This window comes from Peromyscus maniculatus, chromosome 8, assembly GCF_049852395.1.
Source record: "Peromyscus maniculatus bairdii isolate BWxNUB_F1_BW_parent chromosome 8, HU_Pman_BW_mat_3.1, whole genome shotgun sequence".
NCBI lineage: Eukaryota > Metazoa > Chordata > Mammalia > Rodentia > Cricetidae > Peromyscus > Peromyscus maniculatus.
This window is the reverse complement of record NC_134859.1, coordinates 81,072,450-81,084,006: the sequence shown is the minus strand read 5'-3', so window position 1 is coordinate 81,084,006 and position 11,557 is coordinate 81,072,450. Positions and strand designations below refer to the sequence as shown.

At 40.5% G+C, this 11,557-nt stretch overlaps 1 protein-coding gene across 11 annotated transcripts in view; it reads right to left on the bottom strand.

Annotated features, from left to right (window-relative positions):
- Spag9 (sperm associated antigen 9) overlaps window positions 1–11,557 on the bottom strand; it is a 142,545-nt gene that overhangs the window by 5,351 nt on the left and 125,637 nt on the right. For 7 of the 11 annotated variants that reach the window (XM_076543169.1, XM_076543166.1, XM_076543168.1 and 4 more), the window contains 6 exons: window positions 11,384–11,532; window positions 9,551–9,722; window positions 7,470–7,583; window positions 6,369–6,407; window positions 5,062–5,238; window positions 2,137–2,286 (listed from right to left, as the gene is read on the bottom strand). In XM_076543169.1, the coding sequence (XP_076399284.1) occupies window positions 2,137–2,286; window positions 5,062–5,238; window positions 6,369–6,407; window positions 7,470–7,583; window positions 9,551–9,722; window positions 11,384–11,532 (801 nt within the window). The remainder of the gene's footprint in view (window positions 1–2,136; window positions 2,287–5,061; window positions 5,239–6,368; window positions 6,408–7,469; window positions 7,584–9,550; window positions 9,723–11,383; window positions 11,533–11,557) is intronic. The other 4 variants (XM_076543171.1, XM_076543167.1, XM_076543170.1 and 1 more) reach the window with 1 other exon arrangement.

Genomic DNA, 11,557 nt, shown 5'->3' with positions numbered 1-11,557 from the left:
CTTTAGTATGATTCCAACTGCCACACTACACTCTAAGAAAAAGCTACAAAAATCACCCTAGCTAAGGAGAGTCTCTACAATTCCTTTCCATAAACATTTCTGTGCCAGTAGTCAATTACTCGAAATGCTTTGAAACTCGGTGTTCTTGCTGGCACCAATCTCTAAACTTGACACTGATACACCCCACAGTGCACCAAGAACCTTTGGCATTACATGTTCTGGTTTAAATTGACCACATGTGGCACACTGTCACTGACAAGACACTACATTTTCTACTCTGATAGACATCTTTATTGCATTCTCTACAAACATTTAATAGCTTATGTTTAAGAAATCATTCAATTACTAGAACTCTTACTAGACTAGTGTGTTTCTTCGTAGTGAACAAACATCTATTTGTACAGCACTCTTTTCCTTCCCTGTCTTTGGGCTGCTTCCATTTAGATAATGCTCTGAGTGAACACAGGACTCACTCCTCACTTCCACTAGCTAACGATTCCTCATTATGCTGCTTCTGCCTCTGCTATTACCAGCTGACTCAGATGTCCACTTTTTCTAACTCATTTCTGTATCTCTTGTCTTGAATCTAAATACCTTCTACCCAAATCTAACCACATTGATCCTCCATTTCAGGTCCTGCAATTCTCCTTTGCTGGAAAGACAAGCACAAACTTTAGTTGGTGTGGTGGTCTGATGAAAACAGCTCCCCCAGATTCATAGCTCCCTAATATTAGAGGTGTGGCCTTGTTGGAGGAAACCTGTCACAGGGGATGGGCTCTGAGGTTTCAGATGCTCAAGGAGACCCAGTGGCTTATTTTCTCTGCCCCTTGGCTCCTTGTCCAGCAGTACCACACTTGCCCATGTGCCATCATGCTGCCTGCCATGATAACAATGGACTAAATTCCAAGACAGCCCCAATTAAGTGCTTTCCTTTATAAGAGTTGCCAAGGTCATGGTGCCTCTTCACAGCAATAGAAACCCTAAGATATTTAGGAAAATATTTTCCTTTTTCCTTCTTTCTGTCTAAACACCCACAAGTATATACAGTATATGAAAGTCTTCCATAACTCATCTCATCTTCCTTTCTAGAGAAAATTGTACTCTGCTCTCATATTTCTAAAAAAATTTCTTCAGCTAAGATGGTCTCACTTTTCTAACTCTTTAGTAAGCTGGGGATATGACATGCTCAGTGTTAAAGCATTTGTCTAACATGTACAAAGTCCTAGTTTCAACACCCAACACTGAAAAAACAAACCAACCCTGCACAACAAGCAAATGAAACAAAATTACCTCAGTTAAGCCATTTTTTTTTTTTAAAGTCAGGACCCCTAATCCTCACCCACACCATTCCCTGTCCTAATGCAATCCTTCAGGTTACCACCATCTGTTACAGACTTACTTGAGGCATTCTTCTCTACCTTGGGAAGAACCAACAACTCTTCACCAGAGCATTTACAACATTTGTAACTTGTTAACAACCTTAGCTCTGTATTGTTCTATAAAACAGAATTCTATCAGAATGAAGCGGCCAGGGTGGCCTGAGACTTTAATCCTAAAGTGTTTGGGAGGCAGAGGCAGGTGGATTCTGTGAGTTTGAGGCCAGCCTGGTCTATCTATATGAGCGAGTTCTAGGACAGCATAATAAAGAGACCTTGTCTCAAAAGACCAAAACAAAACTATTAAAAGGGGACTAGTGACTAATTTGTTTCCACATCTTAAGTTTAAGGTTGATAGGCACAAGGTGAGAAAGTGAACAGATAAAATAATTTGGACATAAACAATGTTTATGAAGTATTTTTATTTCTTCATTTTGTGGGTGAGAAAACAGGTCCTGGGAGAGTGGATAGTTTGCTAAAGGCCTTATGATTACAATTCTTTAGCTCTTCACATAAACCTTAACATATAACCATTTGTAATTTAAATGCTATTTCAAATGAATACTTTTGGTATGAAAGAAATTAACACATACACACACACATATATGTATAGACAGAAAAACATGCAAAATCCTTCTTCAAGTAAAATATTCAAAGAGAACTTAGAAGTCATTATCAGAGTGATTTCTTATTCACTGTGGGTGAAAGCCCAACTCACAGAGCACAGTGGAAACTGATGTCCCCAGAACTCAAGACTTACCCATCCTGAAGTCAATGTAGCCTTCTCCCCCACTGATGACAAGCATAGACTTCAAGGGCGTCTGGCTACTGGGTTCCTGTGCAGATGACCCTGCTTTGTCGGCTGTTAGATCTGCTCCGCTACTGCCACTTTGTGGGCTAATGACCTGACCTATTTTATACAGAAACAGAAGAGTGAATATTACTTATCACACATGCTGGTAGGGGATGTTACTTTTTTCCTTTACCTTTTCAAAGTTAAATAAATGACATGGTTGACTCATCCTGTCACTGTAGCGCTAGGAAGGGTGTGGCAGGATAGTCATGAGTTCAAGGCCAGTGTAGGCTAAAGAAATCTTGATTCAATAAAGTTAAGCTGTATAATGTCCTGATTGCCTTTAATCTAAGGACTTAGGAAGCAGAGGCAGCTTGCTCAATGTAGAGAGTTTGAGGCTTTCCAAGGATGCAGTGAAACCCAGCCTCAAAGAAGTTAAATAAATGAAAAGGTAAATATTTCTTTACTTCTCTTTCTGTCTCTTTCTCCTTAGTACACAGTACCAAGGTATTAGGAACACTGAGGCTTTACATTGCCAGAAAACCGTTACATGAAATTTTTAAGAGCCTAACTTAAAAATTTTGAGTAAAGCAATTTCCTAGTAACCAGGAATAGATATGATCTTCAAAGTCCAGTGTGAGACACACGAACAGCAAGGTGGATGTTAGTGACCTGCTTCAAACTATAGTGTTCAACTTTTTGATCTGAGGGGCAATAGAAAGTTTCTCTCCTAAAGGTAAACATTTGTATTTAAGAGAGAAAAATCTTCATTTAAGCCTAGGAATTGGCATATTTGTGGTGGTTTGAATGAGAAATGTTGCTTATAGGCTCAGGTATTTGAGCACATGGTTCCAGTTAGTGGCACTGTTTGGGAAGGTGGGATAGCCTTGTTAGAGAAAGTACATCACTAGGGGCAGGAGAGTTCATAGCGTGGCTCTATTTTTAGTTTGCTCTCTCTGCCTCAGGGCTGCAGCATGGTGACACATGCCTTTAATCCTAATACCCATGAGGCAGATAGCAAGATCTGTGAGTTCAAGGCAGCCTGTTCTACAGAGCTGCAGGACAGCTAGGACTACACAGAGAAACCCCGTCTCAAGGGCGGGGGGAGAAGTTGTGATTTCTCAGCTTTCTGCTGTTACACTGTCCCTACTGTTACAGTCCCCAGCCCTCCAGAACTCGTTCTGTAAGATGTTTTGGTCATGGTAATTCTATTACAGCAACAGACAAGTAATATAATATTCATAATCTTCTAAATCTTTCATAGTTAAGAAAATGATGTCTTATTTTTAACTTAGAGTATGCAAATAAAATTGCTGCTAATTGTGCCATTTGTTCTAAAGTTCAAATTCTAAGGCAGAATCTTTCAGTGTGACATGGCAGAGGAGAGAGAAACCTTTACACATTATTCACACTATGAACAACTCAACAGTCTCCAAGACATTCCTCTTAAAGAGCTTTGACTGTGGAGCTCAGAAGCAGAGTGCTTGCCTAGCATGTCCGATCCCCAGAATTGTGGGCAGTGTGTGCATGTGTGTGAGAGAGAAGGATAAAGAAAGCTTTGACTGTGAGATACTTTTTTCCTTTTCAGAATCTGCTGTCCTTCGGACAAATCTAGATCACATGCCTCTAGGAACTAGCAGGTCATATGATGTGATACACTATAAATTTAAATTTTTAATTGAGGGGTTGGGGATTTAGCTCAGTGGTAGAGCACTTGCTAGGCAAGGCCCTGGGTTTGGTCCTCAGCTCCAGAAAAAAAAAAATTAATTGAAAATGGGTGGGGTGCTGGGTGGTCATGGGGTAGGTAGTATGATGGATCTCTGTAGGGCTTCATTAGTGCATTACTCAAGCTTACTCTGGAAGCCATCAACTCTTCTAGAAACAATTTCTACAGTAGAGACTGCAATAGAAGGAGAAGCATTCATAAAGAAGTTAATACAACTTCATCCTTAGAGCTAATTGGCTAATTAGTAACAATATTACTAATTCCACTTTTAGATTTATACTCCAGAAGAAAAGTTTTCCGCATATGCAATAAGAAGGTTCAACATTGGGGGACAGGATGGCTCAGTAGGTTAAGTGCCTGATGCACAACTGAAAACTTGAGCTTAGATCTCCAGTCTCCAGCATGTACATGAAAAACCTGGGCAAGGTGGGCATGTATAATACTGACTGGTGCTGGGCATGCAGGTGCATATGTGTACGTAGTGTGTGTGTGTGTGTGTGTGTGTGTGTGTGTGTGTATAGACAGATGATCCCTAGAGCTCACTGACCAGCTAGTCTAGTTAATTAGTGAGTTCTGGATTTAATGAGGGACTCTCAAAAAACATGATGGAGAACAATCAAGGAAGGCACCTGACCCTGACCTCAGCCCTCACACACATGCATGCATTCCCATGTGCATATACATCACACACACACACACACACACACACACACACACACACACACACACTCCACTGTGGGCCTGGTATGGTGATGCACATCTGTAATTCCTGTACTTAGGAGGCTGCATTAGGAGAATTGAGAGCTCAAAGGCAACCTGGCCTACATAGTGAGTTCCAAGCCAGTCTCTGTTACATAGGGTGACTGTGGTGTTTCAGGCTGGCCTCAAACTTACTATGTAGCCAAGGATGACTTTGACTAATACACTGTCACAAAATATTACCATTGATTTTCAAAAGTAAGCAATACTCACAAAATATCTGCTTTAGGGACTAGGGGAAGAGATTGCAAAATAACTCTACTCCATCACATCTCCATTGTAGAACTTCCTTATGTACTGTATTGCAATTGTGGGTAATCCTAGTAATTTAGTGTTTGGAAGGGTGGTGAAACACCAGGAAGACAGACACAGTCACATGGATCCTTCAACAGAATCATCTAACTCACCTGGGACTGCCACAAAGAATTTCACAGCATCTCGGTGCCCGTGGAAGCAAAGCTGTGCATGTGCCATTGAACAGTAGGGTATAAATGTCCCTGGAGTCACTTTATCACTGTTTTCATCACCATATACACGGATTACACTCCCAGGACGATTACCTGGAGCCCCTGAGGTTTTATTTGCTGCAACAAAAAAACCAAATACCAAGCATTTTCCTCTAGAAAACGGTACTGATGCCAAGAGGTTACTGGTTAATCCTTAGGATATTATCTAAGAGCTACAGCCAGTTGAGATACGTAAGTGCAGCAACGCCAGCTCAAGGCAAAGCTGGGAAGAGATACAGCATGCTAGTTATTTTTAAGTACCTCAGTAATGGAAGAGGGGATTTTGCCAGTCCAGCAATAACTAAGCTGTTATTAATGTGAGGGAAACCCTCATAGTAAACAAAGCAGAATTGAATTGTAGTTAAATCTGTTTAGTTTTGCTTTCTAGTCCTTATTAAAGGAAACTAAGCATTATAGACATAGAAATGTTCTTAATTAAGATCTTTTTTGGTTTTTTGAGACAGGGTTTCTCTGTGTAGTTTTGGTGCCTGTCCTGGATCTCGCTCTGTAGACCAGGCTGGCCTCGAATTCACAGAGATCTGTCTGGCTCTGCCTCCTGAATGCTGGGATTAAAGGTGTCACCACCACTGCCTGTGCCCCCCTCCCCCTTTTCAGAGCTGAGGACTGAACCCAGGGCCTTGTGCTTGCTAAGCAAGCGCTCTACCACTGAGCTAAATCCCCAACCCCTGCTCGGCTCTTAAATAAGATCTTTATAGTTCATCTTCTGATTTTTCCCCATGGTAAGAGGTGGGAAAGTTTTGCTTAAAAGAACCCAAGCATCACCATAAAGAAGCTTGCATTTATGCCAGGCTGACAAGTTTGCTGAATTCTTATAGAATGGCCAGACTTACAAAATACCCCTGCTTCCATGGGTAAGTGAATGAAAGAAACATGATCGGTAACAAGAGTAAATAATGTAGATTAATGACAGTTTTAAGAGATGTTTCATGTTTTTATTGGAAGGAAAACCAAGTCTGAAAGAAAGTTTAGCTGCAACAAAAGATGATCGATAGACTAAGCTGCTGAGCAGTTGGTGGCTACGTAACAAACGTTTAAAGTAAAAACAGAAGAGAACAGAACGCCTGCAGCAATGCAGTGACTGCGAGTGGGGACACTGAACGACATTCAAGAGGGTGCTCGAGAGAGGAGACAGCCTCACAGTGGCTCCAAGAGGCCACAGAAGAGTTGGGTTCCGGATCTGCACTTACCCCTCAGCCCCAGTAAACGTCCCTGGTGGAGGATTACGGCTAAAGTGAGAAAGGAGGAAAGGGGACATGGGGAGGTGCACGACAGGAAGGAGAAGGTTACTGTGAGCGGCACTCAGCCTCCTCTATGTGGCCCTCCCGAATTATGACAACTGGCAGAGCACCAAATAATGCAATGTCCTCCCAAGGCCTCTACAAATGTCTCTGCTCAAAAACGATGATCTATTATTTTATGAAGCCATTCCAGTGAAATGGAAAATTGACGTGGAATGCATACTAAAATTCTCTCTCAGTCTACCCAAAAGAAACCACCTTTAAATAATTAGGCTAAAATGCAACTCTCTTTTAAGGAGAGAAGGTAATCCAAACATCCTGTCTTAGGTTTTAAGAAGTGGTCTGAACACGTAGAGCTGTAGGTAACTGCACAAAAACATGAAGAGGTTGAGAACATAGATTCTTCAAGGGCTCCAAATCCACCTTCTGGTATTCTTTCTTCCCTTCTGCTTAACAAGGGAATTTACTAACTTATTAGATGGACTGAAGGCGTTTTCTTCCCCCAAACTATTCCTTGTCTGTGCATTTGGCAACACAAAACCACTTAATGGATGACCAGTGCAATGGAATATCATGAAGAACATACAAAGTACACTCCTTCCAAACAGACAGCCTGTCCTCAGTATGAGAAAAGGCTCAGAGATCTCCTGAGACTTCTCCCACAAGGTTTTTTTTTTTTTTTTTTTTTTTTTTTAAAATAAATCTCAAATACAACAAAAGGGATAGCTGTAACTATTAGCCAGAGTGAGCTAAACTATGATGAATGAAATGTAGTGCTTCTGAATACTGGTATAATAAAGCTGAGGAGAAATGACATTTTATTTCAAAGATGAAATAGGGCTGTGACTCCTGAATTGAGAAAAAGAGCTTCCAGAGTGAGACCACTGAAATATGGACACTGATCAAGATTCTTACCAGCTGATTCTGTAGTTTATAAACTGATTTCTGTATTGTCACAGATTTGCCAAAATCTACACAATTCCTGAATTCCAGGCACCACTATTTCTTGCAATTCTTTGACTTGTGACAGTTATTTTAAAATATACTTACTTTCTGTCAGTGGGATGGAGATAATGACACCGTTTCCTGTCCCCACCCACAAGCGATTGCAAGACACCATAAGAGCTGTTATCCTCACAAAAGAGAAGCCCAGTTTTCCAGTACCTGTAGGGGAGGGAGAAGAAGAACAGTTTATTGAGAAACTAGAGCATTTCAGATTCCAAATGCCCAGGAGTCTCTGACTTAAAAACAACAAAGGAGGGCTGGAGAGATGGCTCAGAGGTTAAGAGCACTGACTGCTCTTTCCATAGGTCCTGAGTTCAATTCCCAGCACCCACATGGTTCACAACCATCTGTAATGAGATCTGGTGTCCTCTTCTGGCACACAGGCAAACATGCAGGCAGAACACTGTATATGCAATAAATAAATCTTAAAAAAAAAAAAAAAAGCAAAAAGTTTGCTGGAAAGGTACATATTAAAGCAAACGTGTGTGTGTGTGTGTGTGTGTGTGTGTGTGTGTGTGTGTGTGTGTGTGTGTGTGTGTGTATGACAGGTCTCATGTGCCTAGGATGCTCTGAACTAACTATGTAGCCAAGGATAACCCTGAACTTGTGATCCTTCTGCCTCCACCTCACAAGTGCTGCGATTATAGGTGAGTGCTGGGATTGTGGGTGGGGGCCACCATGCTCAGCTCAAAGCAAATTCTTATTTGGCTTTATTATTTGACAAGTCAAGGCTAAAGGAAAAAGAATATTCTACACATGGTTGACATTTCTTTATCAACCAGAAAGAAAGTACAAAGGAAATAAAGTGTAACAGAAAATACAGCTCAAAATTCAATGACGGGAGCTACAGACCCACATCAGACCCAACGTTAGACAGAGGGAAGCAAAAACAAACCAGCAGCCGGAGTTTGCTAGCCTGGGAAATCAAAGGTCACCTCAAAACCTGAAAAGGTTCCTAATTTGCTTTAAATTTCTTTGCATGCATAAAAATTAATCTTTGCTAACAAAACATACCTTTTCTCTTGCTTATATACTCAGGCTCTAATCAGTTTAGAAGTATTACGATATCATATAAAACTTAGGAAGAATAAACACGTTTTTATATTTTAAGAGAATTTTTGTAACTGATTTCATTTTCAGAGATTTGAGAAGTATAATGGTTAAATAAGTAAAACATTTGAGACAAACATCAGTCACTCAAAGAACTAAGGTCCTTCCTGATCATACAAACAATGTAGGAAGCAATCTTAACTCCCATTTATCCTATGCTAGGAATCTTTTAAAAAATGGTTTTTAAAAATATTTTTTAAAGATTTATTTTCTTGCATGCATATATGTACACCACTCACATGCCTGGTACCTGCTGAAGCCAGAAGAGGGTGTCAGATCCACTAGAAATGGAGTTACAGACCCTACCTCCCTCTTCTTTTTGTTTTTTTAAAAACAGAACCTAAATAAAGATCTCTCTTCAATATGACACGAGAACCTAAGAGTAAGTAAACAAAAACCACGAAGAACTTGCTAGGCTGAGGACACACAGTACATGGGAAGGAACGTGTCAATGTGGGTAGAAGAATGTGAGCAGGGAGACTAGTTTAGACCACGTCAAGTCTCCTGGTGATGATCCAAATGTTACTCGGCCTAGAGGCTAGAGCAAAAGTGCATCATCATGGATTTTTGCATTGTTTACTATGTAGAGAACAGAGTAGCATTGAACAGGGAGACAAGTTAGGAAACACAGGTTATCAAAGGGGAAAAGGACAGTGACCTGGCCTAAGATGATAGTGATCAAGATAAAGTAACTGACGTAAGGTCAAACTTGACAGAGTTCCAGGTCATCAAAAGATGTAAAGAATAAGGAAGAGAGAAAACAAAAGAATTCTAGTCAAGAACCATATTATACATTGAAGCATCTGTCTGATACTTCCAGTGATGAAAGCTAACTATTCATGTGGGAACTTATTCAGTGATTTTTCTCAGAGCATTAGAAGAGGATGGAGGTGTAGTTTAGTGGTAGCGCATCTGCTCAGTATACACAATACCCTGAGTTAGCACCACAACACTGCATAAAACAAAAATCAAGCATTCTCACTGATTTTCAAAAAGAAAACACTTTGGGAGCTTACCTAACATTTTGCTTACATAAGGTTCAATGTCCACATCCTGGAGATGTTGGTATGTGTGTGCATGATAGAGACGGAGTGTGGAATCCAAACGGATGGAGACCCACACACCATCCCCCACCCATGCAAGCTGCCGTACTTGGCTCTCCTTCCTGGGGTGTGCGTCAAATGATTTCTAGAAGAGATGTTTAATAAGAAAATTACTGTTTTGTTTTTTGAGACAGGGTTTCTCTGTGAAACAGTCCTGGCTGGCCTCAAACTCACAGAGACCCACCTGCCTCTGCCTCCTGAGTGCTGGGATTAAAGGTGCGCACCATCACTGCCCCACTAATGAAATTACTTTTGTCACACAGGAAGTCATTTAAAAATGATTGCCCAACAATCCGAAGACTGTTTATTAAAGGGCCCAAATTTGCTTATCTTCCATGACTCTTCTTCCCATAAGTTCTTCCACCATAGAATGCAAAACACACACACACACACACACACACACACACACACACACACACACACACACACACACACACAAGAACAAAAGGCCAAATGGCAGTTGGGTTTGGTGGCTAACACCTGTAATCCCAGCACTTGGAAGTGTGACACAGGAGAGCTGCTGTAAGATCAAGGCCAGAAGTGAAATTCTGTCTCAACAGTGAGACGACAACAGAACCAAGTGGTGCTGGGCTCCAGCACTATATAGGAGATTCCCTTATTAAAACAATGCTGGCCATCCAGACTATATATCAGTGTTCAGAAATGATGATTTCAAGATTTGGTGCTGCAATGAGAAGATCCTATTGGTAACTAAACTTAAAGGAACCCACACTGTTGTATAAGGAACAGTCATGAAAAATAAATACCAAATGGTTACCTATGGGATATATTTAACAGAGGGGGTGGCTATTGAGACAAGGTCTTCCTATATGTAGCCTAGGTTAGTCTCAGATTTGTGGCAATCCAAGTGCTAGGATTACAGGGGTGTGTTATCATGTCTAGCTTTAACTGTGAGATTTCTAAGGAAGAAAATGAGACATGGAGCAGGGAGAAATAGAAATTTCATCTTAAAACTTTCATATTGTAATTTTTAAATAATCAGAATGGATACATTATGACCAAAATTAAAGATTTTTGTTATTGTTGCTTTTTTGTCTTTTTTTTTTTTTTTTTGGAGCTGAGGACCGAACCCAGGGCCTTGCGCTCTACCACTGAGCTAAATCCCCAACTTCTAAAGATTTTTTTTAATAAAACATTTCACTGTAATGTTATTTCTCAGTTTGTGATACATATGCAAATGATGCTGAGTGTACATTGGGTAAAGGCAAAAGGAACTTAGGAATCCTCTCAACCAATCCTCATATGAGTAGACTTATCAAGAACTACATATTCAGGCTGGCATGGTATTGTACATCTTTAATCCTAGAACTCTGGAGGCAGAGGCAGGTGAATCTCTGAGTTTGAGGCCAGCCTGGTTTACATAATGATTTCCAGGACAGCCAGGGACATGTAGAGAAATACTCTCAAAAAAATCAAACAACAAAAACCACATATTCAAATAAAGTACATACACATATGTGGATACATATATAGACACACACAAACCTTTATGTGTAAATCCTCTGTCCTTAAAAACAAAACAAAATGAAACCAACAACAACCAGAAAAGCAAACGAACAAATCCCATCATTGCCTACCCTCATAGTCCAAAATGACAAGAGAGATAAAGTCATAGACAAAACTAAGGCATCCAAAACTGTACTGAAGTGGCCTTTAAACAATGACCTGGAAAGCAGTCTTTGGGAATACCAACTCAGTATGTACATAGAATGTAGCTTAACTTGCCTCTATCTTCATAGCCTTTGGCTGAACCACATAGATTTTGTTTCTATAGCCACACCAGACTTTGTCATGGACCACAGTCATGCATCGTATGGAATGGTGAGGACGTCCAAGGTCTAAAAGGTGATAGTTTGACAGGTCCCATTGTCCATCTTTAAAACAAGAAGTAGATTATAG